The sequence below is a fragment of the Meles meles genome, chromosome 14 (genome assembly GCF_922984935.1).
Source record: "Meles meles chromosome 14, mMelMel3.1 paternal haplotype, whole genome shotgun sequence".
Lineage (NCBI taxonomy): Eukaryota > Metazoa > Chordata > Mammalia > Carnivora > Mustelidae > Meles > Meles meles.
In genome coordinates, this window is record NC_060079.1 from 27,616,350 (window position 1) to 27,637,055 (window position 20,706).

Consider the following 20,706-nt stretch of genomic DNA (forward strand, 5'->3'; position numbering starts at 1 on the left):
CTTCTCCCCAGCATCCACCTGGATCTGATCCGACCCCCGCAGCATAGCTGTGATGGAACAGCAACCCCTCACCTCAAGAATACAAGGTGCTGATGGGGTGGGACGAATTCCAGTAAAGTCCTCGGAGTGGGGCTCCCCGTGGAGGAGCCCGCTGAGGTCACGCTCGGGTTAAGTTTTAGGCCCCAGCGGGGGCGCGCAGAGTTCTATGCAGACAAATTCAATGACTCAGGAGGACCGTTCCCCGTTTCAGGCAGTTGCACGGATGCTAAGACCGCCGCTTGGGGCGTCTGGGGCCCGGAATTCGTCGTCCTCCAGGTCTGCGTTTTCCTCCGGGTTTCAGCCCCCGACAGCGCGGCTGCGTCTGGGCCCCCAGCGAAAGCAGGGCCTGATTTCGGGGAGGACCCCAGGGAGAAGGGAGCCCGACTGCTCCCGGCTGTCCCAGCCCGCGGTCACCCAGGGCTCGAAGGTGGGCGCCGGGGACACGGGCGCGGGGGCTGGAGCAGTGCGGGGGCCCCAGCTCGTTCCGGCTCGCGTCCTCCGAGTCTCCCAGCAAGCCGCAGGCTCAGGAGCTGCGCTTCGCCTCCCCCGGGGGCCTTCTCGGATTGCGGCGGTAGCCCGGGATTTTGGCGGGGGGTGGGGTGGTGGTGGCGTGGCAGCGTCAGGGCGCCGCTTCCCCCTCCGCGCGCCCTCTTTCCGCCGCGGCGGCGCGCGCTGACCTGGCAACGCCGATTCGCGCGAGCTGGAGCCCACGCGCTGCGCTCACCTGGCTACCTGGGGTGAGGCGGTGGCCCGGGCCGGGGGCGCGACGGGAGCCCGGGGTCGGGGCACGCCGCCGGGGGGAGGCTGTCCGAGCGGTGGGGGTACGAGGAGAGCCCGAGGCAGGGGCACGCCGGCGGGGCGAGGCTGCTGGCGAGGTGAGGTGGCGCGAGGGGCTCGGGAGAGGCTTTGCGCGAGCCGGGGGCCCTGCCTGGGCGGGGTAGTGCAGAGGTCCTTGGGGGGAACGTAGGAAGGGGCTCCTCTGCTGGGGGTGGCGGATTTTTATGAAATTGACTTGCAAAAGGGAGGGAGCCTGAGCTCGGCTTGGATCCGGAAGGCTCGGGAGCGGGACCTTCGGGCACTTTATCGCTTGGCGACTTTCAGGGAGCACAGAGCCTGCACCCTGCGTGGACCCAGGCTCTGCGTTCCCAGCGCGTTAGCTTTTCTCGGTTCCCCAATAGCGCGCACACAGATGGCGAAGGCCCGCGGAGGAGCTCCTCCCCAACACACCCAAACCTCGGGATATCTGGTGGCAAAAGCCAAACTTTTTGCTACTTCCCCGAGCTAGGTGAGAGCGGGAGAGCGCGGCATATTGGGTGTTCGAGCGCCCAAGTCAAGTCTACCTGCTGAGATTGCAGCAGGGACAGCGGAATTGCTGCATTTCACCCCCGCCCCCTCCAGCCTTCCTGTCGCTGCGCGGTGAGGTTTGCTACCCCCACCTCCTGCGACTACTGATGCTGTCAGCTTGGAGAACGTGGAGAACCTTCGGAAGAAGGGTTCTTCGGCCCTAGATGGAAATTAAGACTAGCAGGAAGGGGCATATTCCAGAACCGTGCTTACTACGTGATTGCCATGGAACTTGGAAGGATGTTTGAATTGCAGATGGGGTGAGAAAGTTCAGAGGGCTGAGGGTCAGCAAATTCAAGTTTCGTATACTCTTTCCTCAGGCTGAATAGCAGTGAGGTTTTAGCAAGTCAAGAAACCTCATGGAATCTGTTTGCTTATGTCAGAAGTGGGGGGATAATCCCTCCCCTACCACACTGGATGGTTTGTAAGGAGGGAGGGGAGTGTTTTGAGAAGTATGTAGAGTGGTTTCTGTAAATGACGGTATCACCGCATTGCTCCCCACACCTCCCTCCTGGACGCCAGCAGAACCTCATTTGGAGGGGACTTAAGGCAGCCCGTCCGGGAAGTGCGGGCATTTTCCTGCTTACCTGTCCAAAATCTCGGGATGCGTCTGTTTCTCGGTGTGTTGTTGCAGTTCCTCTTCCCAGCACGACTGCCTGACACTGCGCATCACAGTGTGACATCAGGGAACAGGAACTTTGCCTTCCTCCTCTTCTTTAGGGCCCGAGGGAGATGCTAAGAAAGTTGAGGAAAATTGGTAGTGACCAGTGGGAGGTGGGGGGAGGGTTAGATTTGATTGGCCATGCTCTTCATGAGAACATTTAACTCTGAAAACCTTCGCTTTCCGAAGTTGGAGTTCTTGTTTTCTGATACGGGAAGACTCTGTCAGGGCTAAGGATAAATATGCAAAAATCAGCATTTCAATTCAAATGATCTTTAGAGGAAGATAAGTAAGGAGCTAGAGAAAAGAGTACAATTGCTTGCTCAAACGTTTTCTCCACCCCTCTGGGGTACACAAGTAATAGCATTGCCAAATTTAAATAGTTTCCCTTGTTACTAAATTCAGATTCCTATTTCTGATATGGAAAGGAAAAGAGTCAGGGGTTGGTTGTGTTACTGTTAGATTTTAAGCGGTTCCTTTTAAATAAGCATGTCCAATCTTCTAGCCATTATAAACGTGAGCAATACAAATGCCTGTGTGTTTTATTGTAGGTATCTTTTCTAAAAAGATGAATAAGGTAAGCTTGTCAAGGTCACCAAGCTCTCTGATTGGTTTTTCGTTTTAATTAAAAGTAGTTGAGAGGTGACTCATTTACGAAGTGGGGTAATAAAACTAGGTCTCCTTAGTTGTGCTGTGGTGAACTGAACTGGAAGTTTTCCTAAAATAACACTGATGGTGTTGAATATTGTGTGCCGGATTGAGAATTCATTTAGTTCTCACAACAGTCTGTAAAGAAACTGGTGCACAGAGAGGTTAAATGGCTTATCCAAGGTCACACAGCTAGTAAGTAAGGAATTTCTCAGGTTGGCATAAAAATTACATTTGATTGGGACCCTGGTGTTTTTTCCTTAACTTCTGCACTGTGTTTTATCCCACACATACAGGCAGCATGAGGGGGAGATTGGGGGCTCTGGAGCCGGCTTCCACGTCCTAGGGCTGAGCTTGCTGCTGAATTGCTGTGTGGGCTTCACGTTACTTCCTTTCTCTGGGCCCCAGTTTTCTCATCCACAAAATAATCCCAATAATCCTATTGAATATTGAACGGAGGCTGTAGTTCTCACTGGAACATGAAGTGTGACCTGTGAAAGAGAAACATTTCCAGTATGTAACAAACTGCAGAAATGATTCCTAAAAATCTAGTCTTCACTTCCAGTATGTAAAAGGAAGTTTCAGAGGCAAGTGTTTTTGCCGTCCCACATAGGCTGGAACATGACAAAGGGGAAAAAGCCAAAATAATCTACACACTTCAATCTGATCTGCCCAGCAATTAATGTCTGGAAGTTACTTTAAAAAAAAAATACTTTAGTTCTGTTCTTGGATCCTTAGTTTTACACTTATTTAAAGAGATAAGTGTAAATTAGGCCTCAAAGTTTTTTTAGGCAGGTCACACTTGACCAGCAGATGCTTTCGTCTTGTTGATTTCAGGAGCTGAAGACCAGAGGTTGGGGTGGCCTTAAACTGTTCCACATTCTTTTATTTCAGCAACCTGTAGTGGGTCAGAAGACAACTGTGCAGGAAATACATGTGATGTGCTTCCTTATTCTCTCTTTCTTTATTTGGAGATTATCCTTAGAAGCTAGCTTGAGGGATGGCCATTTTAAATATGATGGGTCAGGAGAGTTGAACTTTTGTTTATGCACATTTTGAGGGTATTTTAAGCGATATGGCTCAATTGTCTAATCATTTCAACGGTCCTACGACATATATAAAATGTTTTTTTGTTGTTGTTGTTGGTTTTGGTTTTGGTCTCATTCTTAGTTTAAACTCTTGGTCCCTGTGGGGATTGGGGCCCAGGGAGGTATAAGCATGCCCATGTCACTGACATTGCCAGCAGCCCCTTCGTGCTTGATAAATTTTGATATTCTGGAGAGATCTTTGGATCCATGAGATTTAAAGGTCTTTCCCTCATCCCTGCACTGTTGCAGGTAAGAATGTGAACTTGGGAGCAAGACTGCCTGGGTGTGAAACGCTCCAGTTTCAAGCTATGCCTCGGGTCCTAGTGTTGTTATAGCTACCTCATAGGTTGTTGGAAGGATCAAGTATGTGTGTGTGTGTGTGTGTGTAGAAAAGTCTAGAACAGGGCCAGGCCCATAGTAAATGCCGTTAAGTGTTAGTTATGAACTGATGATGGTGGCTAAGATAATAGAAGACGACTGCTCTGGGAAAAAAAAAATAGGGCAGTCTACCAAAATAGTGTATATTTTAGGGATGAAGTTTTTAAAAGGGTGATGAGGAAAGTCTCATTCCAAAGGCAAATTTGAATACAGAAGTGAGTGCAAGTAGAAGAGTGTAGGGGGGTGCAGGGGTGCCGAAGGGTATAGAGGTGTAGGAATGTAGAAGTAATAGAGAAGTAGGTCAGAGAGGTAACTCAAGGTTACATGGACATATACAGCAATGTTGAAGTTTTTTCTTTTTTTTTAATTTAAAAATTTTTTATTTTTAATTTTTTAAATTAAAATTCAGTTAATTAACATATAATGTATTATTGGTTTCAGAGGTAGAGGTCAGTGATTCATCAGTCTTATGTAATACCCAGTGCTCATTACTTCATGTGCTCTCCTTAATATCCGTCACCCAAGCCCCTCCCCTCCAGCAACTCTCAGTTTGTTCCAGTTTGTTCCCCACGATTAAGAGTCTCTTAGGGTTTATCTCCCTCTCTGGTTTCATCTTGTTTTATTTTTTCCTCTCTTCCTCTATGATCCTTTGTTTTATTTCTTAAATTCCACATATGAGTGAGGTCATATCATTGTCTTTCTCTGATTGACTTATTTCACTTAGCATAATACCTTCTAGTTCCACCCACATCATTGCAAATGACAACATGTCATTTTTGATGACTGCTTAATATTCCGCTATATATCTATACAACATCTTTATGGATTCATCTGCTGATGGAATTTTTCTTTTTTTTTTTAAGATGTTATTTATTTATTTGACACACAAAGAGACAGAGAGCGAGAGAGAGAGCACAAGCAGGGGGAGGAGCAGGCAGGCAGAGGGGGAAGCAGGCACCCTGTTGAGGAAGGACCTGGATGTGGGGCTCAATCCCAGGACCCTGGGATCATGACCTAAGATGAAGGCAGCTGCTCTCAGTTGGTTCTCAACCAACTGAGAACCGCAGGCACCCCTTTAATTTGTTTTCTTAAACTTTTTTTTTTTTTGAGAGAGAGAGAGGGCACACACATGTGCAAGACAGGGTGGGGGATGGGCAGAGGGAGAAAGAGTACCTCAAACAGACTCCAGATCCAGTGTAGAACCCTACCAGGGTCTTGATCTCACAACCCTCACAACCCTGGGCTCCATCTCACAACCCTGGGATCAAGATCTGAACCAAAATGAAGAGTTAGATGCTTAACTGACTAAGCCACCCAGGCACCCCTGTTTTTGGTTTTTGTTTTTTAGCTTTTACCTAGGGAATTTGCTTATGGAAAATTTCAAACTTAAAAGTAAAGGGATCAGTACATGTACTCTTCTCCGATTTTCAACAATTCTCGACATGGCCATTTGGGTTGCACCCATAACTTCTTCTGGCACTTTGGATTATTTCAAAGCAGATGTCAGAAATTCTATCAATGATTTTTACATACATCTGTATATACTTCTCAAGGATAGGCCCTTAATCACACAGAAGCACAATACTTGGGGTGCCTGGGTGGCTCAGTGGGTTAAGCCTCTGCCTTCGGCTCATGTCATGTTCTCAAGGTCCTGTAATTGAGTCCCACATCAGGCTATCCTGCTCAGTGGGGGCCCTGCCCACCCCCCTGCTGGCCTCTCTGCCTACTTGTGATCTCTGTCAAATAAATAAATAAAATCTTTAAAAAAAATTAAAAACAGAAGCACAATACTTAACTATGTTGATTTTGTTTCCCATCTATAAGTTGGGACCAGCAGAACCTCCCTCTCAGTGCTAGTTTCAAGATGGGGATGACGATGTCTGGACCATTGTGTAGGGTCCAGCGACCGGTGCCCCATTGCTGGTTACCATCACGTTCATGATGTTGCTTTACCAGCCCTCGGTTTTTGTTTTTTTCTCTTTTCTTTTTCCAGATAGATCAGTGGTGGCAATTTCACTTCTACGTCCCCTTTCCTCTCTGTACCTACTTTAGGCAACCATATTCTGTATTCCCTTTATCTATGCTCTATTTTTCCCTTCACTTTCAGTGCCTGTGTTTGCAGCCCGACTTACAGTCAGTTGTCCTCTGAGCCCCCAAGCCCGTGCCATACCAGTGCTCTCTAGGCTTCCTAGATCTTTTTAGAAGGGAGATGGGAACTTCTTCCCACTTCATTTTTTTGGACAGCATTATTGAGATGGAGCTAGAGTTCACGTGACATACAATTCATTTAGAGTATACAGTTCAGGGGCGCGGGGCTGGCTCAGTTGGTTAAGCATCCAACTCTTGGTCTCAGCTCAGGTTGAGACCTCAGGGTCATGGAATCGAGTCCCGCCTCGGGTCCCATGCTCAGCTTGGCATCTGCTTGGTATTCTCTCCCCGTTCCTTTGCCTTCCCCCTCTCAAATAAATAAATATATCTGTAAAAAATGCCACTTTTGAAGTGTACAGTTCAGTGGTTTTAGTATATTCACAGATATGTGTCATCATTGCCACAGTTAATTTTAGAACATTGAGAGCCTCGAAAATGGACCCTGTACTCTTTAGTTCTCACTCTTTACGTTCTCATTCCCTCCTTCCTCCACTAATCTATGTTCTGTCTCTATGGATTTACTTATACTGGACATTTCATTACAAAGAAGTATCTATCAATATGAAATATCCTTGGTGACTGGCTGCTTCACTTTGTATAACGTTTTCAGGGCTCACCCATGCTGCGGCATGAATCAGTGTATCACTTCTTACTGTGGCCAAATAGTACTGCATTGCCTGGCGGTCACACACTTTGCTTACCCCTCCGTCAGCTGATGGACATTGGGGTCGTTTCCACTTTCTGGCTATTGTGAATAATGCTCCCATTCACGTTTGTGCACACGTGCTTGTGTGAACATCTGCTTTCATTCTCTTGGGCATATACCCAGGAGAGGAATTGCTAAGTCAAATAGTAACTGTATGTTGAACCATTTGGGGAACTGCCAGACTGTTTTCTGACATGGCTCTCTATTTTATTTTGCCCAAACTTGGGAGACTTGCCATCATTTAAGGGTAGGTGCCTACCCTTACTGTGGGTTAATGTTTGTATTAATATTTTTTGTAAGTCTCATTCAGTTGTCTAATATTCATGGATAGATCATTTTTTTTGTTTACCATTGTTTTTTATATAGAAGGTTTTAGCTAAACCATTATTTATTCGGTAGTAGGTACCTTTAGGGTACAAGATGATTTATTGGAAGAAAGAACAAAATGCTATTTTCATGAATTTTTAAGTTACATGATATATTAGAATAGCTGTGCAGATATAAGGTTTATAAATAAATAGTCCCATACTGGAGGTGTAGGTACAATAATTTTGTTTGTTTGTTATAAATAGATATAATCATAAAATTCCAGGCACGGTGTTCTAAAAATATGGAAGCAAGTATAGTGGCATGGTTCTTAATCCTTCATTTTGTGACAGATCTCATGGGAAAATTCTTAAAATTACTTTGCCAGTGAAATTGCAAACATCCTAATTTGAGCCCAAACGGCACATGTAAATATCAGTGGAAGGAGCTTTGGATCAGGTCAGACTTCGGGTTTTTTGTTCTATGTCTGGTAGTTATTCATGGTAAGGCTTTGGGCAAGTCCCCTAACGTTCTTTATTTCAGTTCCCAAATCAGCATAGTAAAACCTGAGATAATTCATGTTATCCTCATGTAGAATGAGAGTGGTTAAGTGCGACATACACAGACCACAGGAAGTGAGTCATTTGTGTATCTTGGGCAACCTTGCAGTTTTCTTAGGCAAAATATCTATGTTCCTTGGTGTTTGCCTTTGTTGGGTCTTCCCCTTCTCACCCCACCCATTTGTCATAATTGCTTTCTGTCCTTCCCTGGTGTTCTTTTGACAGCAGACCTTCAAAATTAAGGGTCATTGTCGGAGGTCAGGTTGGTCAGAGAGGAGTTGTTGCAATATAGCCCTGTCACCTTCCGGGCGCTCTTCATGTTAGGACACAGAGTTCGGCATGTGTCATTCAGTGGCGGTAACCTTGTAGCTGTAGGAAAATGGCAGTTTGCTCTGATTCCTGGCCGCTTTGTGGAAGCCGTGGAGTTGCTTGACTGGGCATCTTAATGGTTTCTGTTTGGTAAGTGATAGTGTGAGTCTGTTTAAAGTCTAAGCTTGAAGGGAAGTAGATCAGGAAAGAGGAAGAGGATCAGGGAACTGTGTTAACCTCCAACAGCTTACACGCTGACCATTCACTTGCATTTGTTTATTATTGAGCCTGCTCGGTAAGCCACCATAAAATCGGCATAAATGAATCTTACCTTTTACCTCCACTCTTATTTGTGATTTCTAGTCTCTAACTTCCTTTATTCCAAGGAAACGGTTGACAGGAATTTTAGGTCATGAGCTCCAATTTCTTCTAAAGATGGACATCCATTCTTGATTTTCTTTCTTGGGCAACAGAAATAACCAACAGAACCATACTTAGGTAGTGTTTGTTCATTCTTTTCTTTTTTTAAGATTTATTTATTTATTTGACAGACAGAGATCACAAGTAGGCAGAGAGGCAGGCAGAGAGAGAGAGGAGGAAGCAGGCTCCCCAGTGAGCAGAGAACCCGATGTGGGGCTCAATCCCAGGACCCTGCAATCATGACCCGAGCCGAAGGCAGAAGCTTTAACCCACTGAGCCACCCAGGCACCCCTCATTCATTCTTTCATTCATTTTATTCACACTCAACGAACATATTTGCTGAGCACCTATGATATGTCCCTGTTCTAATTTCTGGGAACAGAGTAGTGTCCCAAGTACGATTTTTTAAAACAGTTACCCTCAGAGATTTTCCATTCTAGCAGGTGTCAGTCTTTGAGATTGAATGAAACGGGGAGTCATGCCGAGGAGTAAGAAGAAAACTAGAGGTGGGTACGGGGAGAGGAATTACTGGCTGGGACAGTGGCCATGACTTATATGGGGGGCCATGGAGGCGTTGCTGAGAAGGTGACATTTAAGATGAGTCTTTAATGCTCCCAGTAAGTATTCATTCAGTAGTTAGTGCTCAGGCAGAGAAAGTCTAAAATCCTAAATCTGACATGCTCGTGTATGTTCATCCGATTGTTAGGGGTCCTAGCAGCCAAGAGCTTCTCCTCTGCCATCAAAGTGCTGGCCAGTTAGGGTCTGAAAGACTTTTGTGAGGTCACTATAGAGGTCGCGGTGGTTCCTGCCCGACTGAGTCATCCTCCCCTTTTGCAAAAGTGGCATCTTTGCAGTCAACCCTGTGGCTCTGAGGTTGCCCTCGTGATGCGGTCATTCTCAGCAGTACCACTGATCTTGAGGGGCAGAGAACCACCCAGAGCGACTGGGCAGGGGGGATCCGGGAGTCTCTCTCTTGTGTAGGACCTCTGCTGCTGCACGTATGTTAACTAGTGATCTGGCCCGCGCTCTACCTCAACAGGAAAATCTCAATAGAAATGGCGGTAAGCTTCACGCTCTGATTTCTCCTCCTTTAAAACGTTTTTGAAAATTGATTTTATCTTTGTACCTAAGCCTCTCTGATTCAAAAACCCCATGTGTGACAGTCAGAAGCATTTCGGGAAGGTGTCAACCGTTGCTTAGGCCCATATTACCTATTGCCTGTCAGTGCTGAAATGTGTGAATGTCTGGGTTTAGTCACCACCTCCCCTCTGACCAGAACATAAATGACTGGAGGAATCATGGAGCTTATTTTACTCCGGTGCTTCCAGAACAAAAACAATGCCAGCCATATAGTAGGTGCTCAGTAAATATTTTTTAATCGAATAACTGACAAACCACAAGCAAGGGGACAACGAGCAGCCAACGATATCATGGTATCTCACCAAAGATCAAGCAGTGGAAATGTTGACCTCTGGGACTAGGGCCTGGACTTTGTTTCTAATCATTGCCCTCTCCTGTGGCCCTCTCCCTCTCAGAGAAACTCATGCTCCTTCATGAGTATCCAGCCTGGCTTGTCATCCTCTCGAGAAGCTAACATCTGCTGGGTATTTGTGTGAAACAAAAACATCTTTCTAGAAGGAAGTGGAGCAAGTACCTGCTTCCGAAATCATTTTTGAAAAGAAAGTCTGTTTTGCGCCATTAAGTCAATTCCATATCTGGGAGGCTCAGAATTAGCATCATCCTTTTTGAACTATTACCTTTAGTCTGTTTATAAAAAAAACCCAGGGATCACTGCTACTTATCTTTAGTTGGAGGCTATGCGTTCACTTCTGTAATTGTCTCCCACACACAAGGATAGCTATGACGTGGAAAGAACTGAGCGTAAAACACAACTTCTAGCTTCATTCTCTTGGAAATACATTGTCAGGAGCTACGGACTCAGAGCTAAAATCAGAACTTGTAAAGAGAAGAGAACTAGTGAGAGAAAATCGACAAAAAGCAACACAGACAAATATGTTCATTGCTTTATGTTTCGTAATAGTGAAAAACCGAAAATAAATTTCTGTCAGGAGGAGTCTGGCTCAGTAAATCTGGATACATTTATACTATAGAAAGTGGTGAGATAGTTAAGTACCCTCAAGACCTTGTTGAGAGAAAAAGAAGGTTGTAGATTCTGTCCAGGATGAGCCCTTGTGTATGGGTCCCATCTTCTGACCTGTCCTATGTATGTTAATTCATAGGAAGAGGTTGGAAGTGGTTACCAGTGTCCTTTCTGGGAACACGGTGGAATTGGACGGTTTGGGCCCATGGACGTGCTTCATTCGCTCTAGGCTTCTGTGTGGGGGGCATTCCATAAAAATACAGTCATGATTCCCATTTGTAATGATGAAGCCCAAAATTATTGGAGAGGAAAAGATGGGTGTTGAAGAGGAATTGGGGCAGTGGGTGAGATTTGAGGTTTAGAGAAGGAAGACAAAGCGCTTGAGATGAATTCTGGCAGTCGCCACCAGAGCCCGTGATACTTGGTGACCGGTGATTTGGAGCTTATGTAGTTTTGTGCAGTATTATGTGTATCTGGTCTATGTGTGTGTGTCACTTTGAAAGGTTTGACCTAGAAAGGAAGGCCCCAAGTCAAGAAAACGCAAGGAATTGTGGTACAGCTTTCCCATGTACCTTCTTTTGGCCTATTTGTAAGTGTTGGGTGAGAAAAATGTCCTATCATTAGAAACACGGATTCACTTCTATCCTTGTACTGATAATTCTGCCATGGTAACAGAACAGGTGTGTCTACCACAGAAGTCCTCTCTCCAACTCATGATATTATTTCCAGTTTGTTGGATTTTCTTCTTCAGTCCGGAAGTGTGTTGAGTCCCCATAGAGAGCTCTGCGCCTGGTGGAGAACAGACAAGGTCCCTGCTCTCATGGATCTTATAGGGAGGGGGCAGAGGGGAATGAGAGTGAGGAGCTAAAAATATGTCAGGAAGTGAGACGACCGTGATGGAAATTAAGCAAGGTGATGTGATGGGGAGTAACTGGGGAACTACTTTAAGAGAGGTAGTTAGGAAAGACTTCTTTGAGGAAGTAATTTATAAACCAATACGTGCAACAAGACTGAAAGGAGTCAGATGTATGATCAGTTGGGGGAAGAGCGGTCCAGGTAGAGGGACTAGAACAACACCATTAGGATGGGCAAGAGCCCGTGGGATGTAAGAGTTTGCTGCATGGTTGAGACTTATCGGGGATAGACAGAGATAAGTGAGAGTGGTCTGCAGGACAGGATCATGTCATGCCTTAAGGACAAGGTAAGGATTTTGGATTTGATTACAGATTCTATAGGATCTATCAAGGGGCGGGTGGGTGACCAGGGGACTGACATCTTATGTAGGCTTATAAAAGATCTCTGCATACCTCTCGATTGTAAGTTGAAAAAGATAGAAGCAGGGAGACCTACTGGGCAGATGGAAGGAGACCCAAGTGGGAGAAGATGGTGACTTAGATGAGGACGGTAGCTATGGATATGAAATTGCTAATGGATTAAAGACAAAGAGTTAGGGGAAGATAGGATCAGGTATCACTTCCAGATTTTGGGCCTCAGCAACTGGGAGGTATGTTTCCTGAGATGGGGAAATCAGGGAGGAGCAGATTTGGGGGAAACTAGCATCTTTTTTAATGTGTTAGTTTGCCATGTCCCCTGGATTGATGTCGGATAGGCAGTAAGATATGCTAGCCCGTGGTCCCAGGGGAGGTCAGGAGCAGGGATCTAGGTGGGAGCCATCTGCATACATAACGCTAGTTTTTAAAGCCCTGAAACTGACTCCAAAGTTTCAGTCACCACCTTGCACCCCTGTTCTCCACCCTTCCTTTAAGCTAAGCTCACTTAAGCCAACTGCTTCCATCTCTAGGCCTTCCCCTTGCTGACTTCACTTTTGCTCTTAAGATTACTTGAGCTTCATAGAGTGAAGGACAGTGGGAGCAGTAGAAGGACACACGCTGAGCCTGTGATTACGGTGACCAGAGTGCTTCTCTTCGGAGTAGCTCTTGACATTTTAATCGTGGCTGTATTTACTGGAGCCAAACAGTGAGCTTAAGAGTGAGCTAACTGGGATGCCTGGGTGGCTCAGTAGGTTAGGCTGCCAACTCTTGATTTTGGCTCTGGTCATGATCTCAGGTTGTGAGAGCAGCCCTGTATCAGGCTCCAACACTGGGAATGGAGCCTGTTTAAGATTCTCTCTCCCTCACCCTGTGTCCCCCTTCCTTCTCTCTCTCCTCCACCCACTAAAAAAAAGAAAAGATAGATTCTAGATTCTCAGTATGTTCTTTAGATATTATAAGCTAATCACAAATTTCTACTGCGATTATAATTCAGTATTATAATCCAAGTTACATAAAACAAAGTTTTTAGTGCTAGGGGTTCTCTTCAATTTCACATACCACTTGTCTACTGTGTTGTAATACAATCACAGACTAAATAAAAACAAGAAACTAAGAAACTGTGGTTTCCCATTCGGGGTTTGACATTTAATTTTATTGGAATAATGCATGGCTGTCTTATACTTTTATCTGTTTTACCACCAGTATGCATATATGCCTTTATCCTTATATAAAACAATCTTTGATTATCTTTATGCCTTGAAAACCCTTTCTTGTCCTAACATCATGCTTCTTTTTTTTTTAAAGATGTATTTATTAATTTATTTGACAGAGAGAGAGCGAGTGCAAGTAGGCAGAGAGAGAAGGGGAAGCAGGCTCCCTGCTGAGTGGAGAGCCCGAGGCGGGGCTCGATCCCAGGACCCTGAGATCATGACCTGAGCCCAAGGCAGAGGCTCAACCCACTGAGTCACCCAGGTGCCCCCCAACATCGTGCTTCTTGTGTCTGCTGCTCGTTGTATTGCTAATTTACTTATTTCTTTCTTTATGTGTTTAGTTATTTCTTAAAAATCTAAGGGGAATTGGGGCGCCTGGGTGGCTCAGCGGGTTAAAGCCTCTGCCTTCAGCTCAGGTCATGATCCCAGGGTCCTGGGATCGAGCCCCACGTCGGGCTCTCTGCTTAGCTGGGAGCCTGCTTCCTCCTCTCTCTCTCTGCCTGCCTCTCTGCCTACTTGTAATCTCTATCTGTCAAATAAATAAATCTTAAAAAAAAAAAAAAAACTGCATGTCTATAAAAAATCTAAGGGGAATTGACTGTATTATACAGGGTGAAGTACAAACTTACTAATGTTTTGTTTCTTCTCCTCCAAAGATTTTGGAGTTAAAAATATGACTGTGTTCTTACTTATCTTGAATGATTTTTGCTTGTTGCAGATAAGCTGTCTGGCCCCCCCACCCCCAACTGGCATTCGGGTGAGTTCAAGGCCCTAATCTAGTAGTACGGCGGAACTCACACCACCCTGAGCTCGGAAAGATGGTGTCACAGTCTACAGGCCGACACGATTCTCCAGTGGACTCATGGGACAGAGACAACAATGACCCTGGTGACATTGATGTTTCCCCCAGCCTCCTGGACACTGAGCAGCCTCTTTGCCACTCAGACGTCAGATACATGAGGCATAAAGCTGCCTGGATTAACCCCCAGTGTGAGCAGCAACAGTCTCAGGATTCGCCCCCTCGGGTGCCAACAGTGAGGAAAAGTGGGAACCATTTTGTAGGGGACACCACCTTGCCCCTCAGCCCCTCACCATTGTCTCTCGGGGACTCCATGGTGGAGACATCACTGTCAAAGGATACCGCAGACTCTGCCCAGGGCTCAGGGGACAAGAGCAACGACCTCTCTTTTACCTCAACGGAAGAGCAGGCAGTGTTCCTAGGACACTCTCCTCAGATGTCCCTGTTCACAAGCTCCTCTCCTTGTCCTGAAGCGGACCATGCTTTTCTGCAGCCTTCCCAACTGACAGCTTCCACGGATGAAGGTAACCCCAGTCGGGAATTTACCTCATTCCTGTCTGTTGCCATGCCGGCCTTGCTTGGTCTAAAGCTCGTCTTATGGTCTTTGTCATGAGAAAAAGTCATGGTTTCCCACTTTGATCAGAGGCTGGTGCATTAGCTCATTTAATATTGTCTCCAGCCCAGCTACCTGGGTGGTCACAATGGGTAAAATCAGGTATTTCCGTTCTCCTTCGATAGCAAGGAGGTGCCATCTTTGCTCAGTTTAGTTGATAACCAGTGCCAGCTGCCATCTTTGAGCTGGTGTGTGCCTCCAGGAGCTTCCAGTCCATGCAGTTGCCTGCAAGAGAGTATTGGAGGCGCTCGCAATTCAGTGTGGTGGGAGAAATTGTTTCCAGACAGAGTGGGTTCCGTTTCACATGGGTACTTTCCTAGGAGATGCACTTGCTGCCTCACCTCTATTTACCTAAATGCAGTGTGACTAGAAAATAGTAAGATTTAAAAATGATAATAACAATTCCCCCAAAGACTATATAAAACGTTTTTGTTTTTTTTGTTTTTTGTTTTATTAAAGCCAGGGTTCCCATTGCTCTGAAGTAACTTGCATATTCTTAAAAAACTGGAATTCCTAAAATAAGATAATGCCTGCAAAATGCCGCTCCAGAGTCAATAAGTTATCTATTACTGTTCTCATCTATGCATTCAGATTTTAAAGAAAATATTCATTATATTATATTCACACTGCGTTGATTTGTATTTCTCTCAGAACCCTAGTTCAAATAGTTGATGAAGTTTTTTTTCTTTCAAAACAGTTTGAAAGCTGCCCGCCTGCCTGTGTGTGTGTGTGTGTGTGTGTGTGTGTGTGTGTGTGTGTGTCCGTATGTGTGTGCATATGTGGGTAATTTATTTATTTCTTACCAGCAAGAACCAGCCCTTCCCCTTCCCTAAAATATGCGGTTTATTCTATTGGAAAACCTTTTGGAAAAGTCGAAGATGATGATCATCTTTAACATATTATTCATAGCTTAAGCATAGCCAATTTTGGATAATCTTAAAATGGACTAGTTTTGAAATAAGAACCAAATTTGAGCAAAATGACACACTCTACGGCAAGTGGTTCTGCAGTTTAAAATTATCCCGTAGCTTTGTCTTTCTCCCAGAAAGAAAACAGTTGCCCCAGCCCCTTTTGTCCCAAGACAATTCTCAGCAATTTCTGTTAAGTACTTTTAAAAGCCACTCCATCTTGAACTTGGTAGGAGGATGCCGCTTATGGAATTTATTTATTTATTTATTTATTTAAGATTTTATTTATTTATTTATTTGACAGACAGAGATCACAAGTAGGCAGAGAGGCAGGCAGAGAGAGAGGAGGAAGCAGGCTCCCCGCTGAGCAGAGAGCCCGCTGCGGGGCTCGATCCCAGGACTTTGGGATCATAACCTGAGCCGAAGGCAGAGGCTTTAACCCACTGAGCCACCCAGGTGCCCCTGCCACTTATGGAATTTAAAAAAAAAAAAAAAGAAGTCCCCAGTGATCTGGTCTCTCTTTGCTCTGGGACAGCAATGCAAAGACTAGGCCTTTGCTACTAAGACACAGAACTTTTCCTGTGACGGCTTCATCACACTGACAGCAGCACACTCTTCCGTTTCTAGATGATATGGTCGAGGAAGACCCACCCGCCCACTCCCCTAGCCTAGAAGCCTTTCCTGAGGCCCCAAGAAACCAATCCACAGTTCCTTTTGTTTGCAGGGCGCACTCACATTCCTGGCCTCCTTCAATCTCCTAATAGCTCCTTCTCCTAGTGCAAGAAATGAGGATATTTTAACACAGAGGCCCAGCCAGCTGGTGTAGAGAGAGCTGGAACTGGAATCCACAGCTTGACTTTTCTCTGTCCTGTTTCTTCCTCAGGGTCCAAAAACTATGACCGATGGGCCAGCTCCTTCTGGCCTCCTGATTTTTACAAATAAAGTGCAGCGTGTGTTGCTGATAACGCCATCCTCTCCCAGGGGCGGAACTGTGTAGTTACAACAGACGGTCCTCAGAGCCTGTAATACCTACTCCCTACTCCTTTTCAGAAAGAGCTGGCCCACCCCAGATGGATTCTGGAGCTAACCGATTCAGAGTTCTTCATGAACAGTCGCTTTCTTGGAGCAGAAGCATGGGATTGGGTGATTCTGCTAGTGTCTCTCTTTGTCACCCTGAGAGCTATCTAGTCCTGAAGCCATCTGCGGCATTTTGGCTCATTTAGCAGGTTGGAACAACTCAGCTCTTGGGGCCCTTGCAGAAAAGTTCTGCCTTAAATGCTGCAAGAAGGAATCACATGACAGGAATCACTCTGTTGTGATGGTGTTTGCTGCCAGTAATGGAGTGGCTCCAGGGGCAGAATGGATGTCAGCTGCATCTGTCCTCCGCAGTTTCTTCTGGTTTTTGGCTGCAGGAAGACCATTTCAGAGAAGCAATGCTGGCCTTTTTCAGCTCGATTTGTCTCTGTAAACAAGAAGTTTTGGGTCAGTCACAGTGCATGGGAGAAGAGGCCCCATAATTCCTAGGGCCCTGCTTCTAGACTTTTCCTTCTCACCCTTCTCCGTCTCCCTTAGGTAGTTTGCACGATCTTCTTCTCTTTCTACCCTCTTCACCTCCATCCAGGGGTTCTCCATTCCTTCTCGAGTTGCTCCCAAGATGATCCAACAGGCTCTTGTTGAAATGATCCCCATTAAGGCAATCTCTGCAAAGCCTCCCACCAGAAGTTCCTGTCTTCTTCTGGCATCCTAATTTATTCGGGAATTGTGCTAAATAAAAAAAAAAAAAAATACTTAAAGGCCGCTGCCTAGCATCATTTTGTTTTCTTAGGGAATCTCTGAACTTCTTTGTCCCCGTTTTTAATAACTTGCTGCGTTGGCAGGTGCTGTTCAAGTCAGCAGAAGAGCCACTTGGAATTCCTTCTCTCCGGAGGCATTCCTGCTCCCTGTCGATGTTGAAAAGGTGAATACAGCTTCTTTTTTTCCTTTTCTAGAACCACAAAGAGTGTTCATTCCTTAGATGGTACAGTTCTAATTTAAATCTGGAAACTTCGCTTGGTGAAGCTTGGCAGATTGGTTTCATTTCAGCCTCTGGCAGGCGCGCTGAGCTAAGAAGGACTCTGAGTCAGTGTCTGCGCTCAGCTGGGAAATTTTCCATGACCGATGCCTGAGGTCTACCCTTGGGCCACCACCAACCCGGGGTCTTAGATCACAAAAAATTCAGCTTGCGGTATCTGTTGGTCGCAGTGGGCTAAATTTTACGTGTCTGGAAGATAGGGGCTCTACTTTATAAAATGACCTGTGATCCCTGAGTTAAGTGAACATATTTCTGTGCATTAACTCCACTTAAATACAGCTTTTTCAATCCAGTATACCCTCAATGAAAAACAGTCAATTATGCTTATTTTACCTGATATTTTTCCCCCCCGCAGGAAAACGCCCACTTCTATGTTGCAGATATGATTATAGCAGCAATGGAGAAAATTAAGTGTACGATCCTGAGTCAACAGCACACAGAGCCCTGGGGTGTGGAAGAGGCCAGTGGCGTGCTTGGGAATGACCAAGCTGACTCCGAAGTCACGTTTTATAACAACACAAAGCAAGAATCTGGGTCTTCCAATTCTTCTGACAGCGGCTATGAAGGCAAGTAGGGCACATCAGAGAAACTTTATGCTGTGTTCTCCATTCATGTCTCTTTTCCTGTCACGTCCCAAAGTAGATCTTCAAATCCTTTGCCTACCACTTTCTAAAACTTCCCGAATAACCAGCTGCATAGCTCACCCCAGTCTTACAGGACCCCGGATCCACATTCCCAGGAGGAGCCCCTGAGGGGGCCTACTTTGATTGGGTGTCCCCAACTGGTCAGCCACCCTTGGCCAGGGGAGTGAAGGAACGTGATCAGACCATCATCCCCTCTGAGGCCACCAGTGGGGAGAAAAGAAATGATTCCTATTTCAGTCCTCTTTCTGTGCTTTATCTTTGACTCTTTCTTTTTTGTGTCTATGTCTTGGCCCCGTTTCTAGTGAGCAAATCAGCCCTGACTTCTCAGTAACGGTGGCATCCCCTCCGTCCATTCCCTGTCCGCCTTTGATCTGGCCCATCACAGCAGCCTCTGGTCAGTCATTCTGTAAGCTGTGCACTTAGGTCCTCAAGACACATTTGCTGCCTTTAGTTTTCTCTTTACTTGAAGCCTCTTTCCACATATCCATCCCACACACATCTGTCTGCCTAGAACAACTTCTGCTGTTGGCGCACTGAGTTTGCGCCAGATTTGATCCTGGGACTTTTAGCCCTGTGGGAAGCAGCTTTCCAGCGGGCATCTCCTAATTTCCCTGTGTTGTATTGTGAGCTTCAGTTTTACGAGTCTGGTCAACTTGCCCGCAGACATTTCTCCCAAGCCTCTGCCTCCCTCCCTTTGCTTTGGCTGGGTTCCCTGCAATGCTGGGTCCCCAGGAACGTCACATTATTTCCTTCACTCTTCCACTCGTCGAAAGCAGTCTCCCTCCACCACCACTGTGACAAGCTCCCAGATTGCATCCCAGGGCAGGGGTACCATTCATGTGGAAGGAAGCGTAAGCTGTGCTCCAGAATGCTCTATGATTTTCTGAGTGCGTGCCTCCCTCCCTCCTGGAGTTGTGCAGCGTGGAGCCCTCCCTTCTCAAGGCTGGGGTGCACGCAATTGTGTTTTCTCACAGCTATGCGTGTCAGTATCTCAGTTCCCTTATGAGGTTTTAAACTCGTTGATGCGTTAACATGTGTCTCATTTGAATTTGCCTTCAGCCTAGTGCCTTGCTTAAAATAGTATTTTATAAATATTTGTTGAATGGCTGAGCATGTTCGGGGGAGGGTCAGAGGGAGAAGCAGGCTCCCTGCTGAGCAGGGAGCCCAACCTTTTCTCGATCCTGGAACCCCGGGATCATGACCTGAGCTGAAGGCGGATGCGTAACCAATTGAGTCACCCAGGTGCCCCTGAATTTTTTTTTAACATTAATATAAATATGTTAAATAAGATTTTAAAATATTTCTACCACCCCAATAAAAATATGAGTCTTTTATCACATATGTCTCTTGTGACCTTTCTGGTGGTAGATATTACTCCTTTGGGGTAGGTCGGCATACTTCAAGTTGCAGTTTGGTCTTGAGAACATTTGAGAACAAACAAAAAGAATAGAAAGTGTCAGCATTCTACTCACCTCGAGGGAGCAATGCTTCCTGGAACTTTCTTTTTTTTTTTTTGAATCAGTGAAATATATTTTTGTATCTGTAACTGAGTTGCAGTGGGATTGCATGTTACTGTGGATTGTGATCAAAAGAGGGTGGGGGAAACAGAAGAGGGTGAGGTTGCCCTACCTTACCCAGGAGGAAACCAAAGCTAAAAAGCTGATTGTGCATGGTCACCTGGCTAGGGTGGGGCACTGTTGTTGGTTTAAAAAAAATTTTTTTTAAGATTTATTTATCTTAGAGAGAGAGTGCACACAAATGAGCAGGAGGGGCAGAGAGAGGGGGAGAGAGAATCCCAGGCAAACTCTGCACTGAGCACATGGAGCTGAGCACGAGGCTCGAGCCCAAGATCCTGAGATCATGACCTGAGCTGAAACCAAGGGTCAAGTCAGAACCTTAACTGACTTGCAGCACCCAGGCAGCGTGGTTTTAAAAACTGGCCAGTTCCCTGTGAAGCGCAGTCATGTAACCTCTGCCTAACCTGCGGGCTAGAATATTTCCCTAAAGAACTGTGTCCATTTCTCTGTGTTTTTCTCTTATGTTTACTCAAGTGAGTACAGTTTCATAGCGATTATGTACTTGTATTAATGCAATTCCATTAATAATATGATTATATTAACATATAACAGTTTTCACATTTTTGCATGATGGTATTTCTTGAGTTAATAACATGATTTGCAAAATCAGTTTATTATTATTTGGCATTTTGATAGCTCTTAGTATTTTAATATTTTAAAGCCACTGCAATTAGCTCCTTCTGATCAAAGCCTGCTTTTTTAACCTTTTTTTTTTCTTTTTAATGACATTCTTAGCATTCAGAATCGAAAAACATGGACATATTTGTAGTGGTTTCCTTGGGTTGCTTTCACAAAATACCACAAACTGGGTGGCTGAAACAACAGAAAATGTATTCTCTCTCCGATGTGGAGGACAGAAGTCAACAGTGAACTTGTTGGAACGGTTGGCTCCTTCTAGAGGCTC

At 45.5% G+C, this 20,706-nt stretch overlaps 1 protein-coding gene across 6 annotated transcripts in view; it reads left to right on the forward strand.

Annotated features, from left to right (window-relative positions):
* The first annotated feature begins 243 nt into the window (after positions 1–243).
* The window catches only part of RUBCNL (rubicon like autophagy enhancer), a 39,648-nt gene continuing 19,185 nt past the window's right edge, over positions 244–20,706 (forward strand). For 2 of the 6 annotated variants that reach the window (XM_045978517.1, XM_045978523.1), the window contains exons 1-4: positions 324–466; positions 13,909–14,513; positions 17,388–17,467; positions 17,937–18,147. In XM_045978517.1, coding sequence (XP_045834473.1) covers positions 14,009–14,513; positions 17,388–17,467; positions 17,937–18,147 — 796 coding nt within the window. In that variant the 5' untranslated portion in view covers positions 324–466; positions 13,909–14,008. The other 4 variants (XM_045978522.1, XM_045978519.1, XM_045978521.1 and 1 more) reach the window with 4 other exon arrangements.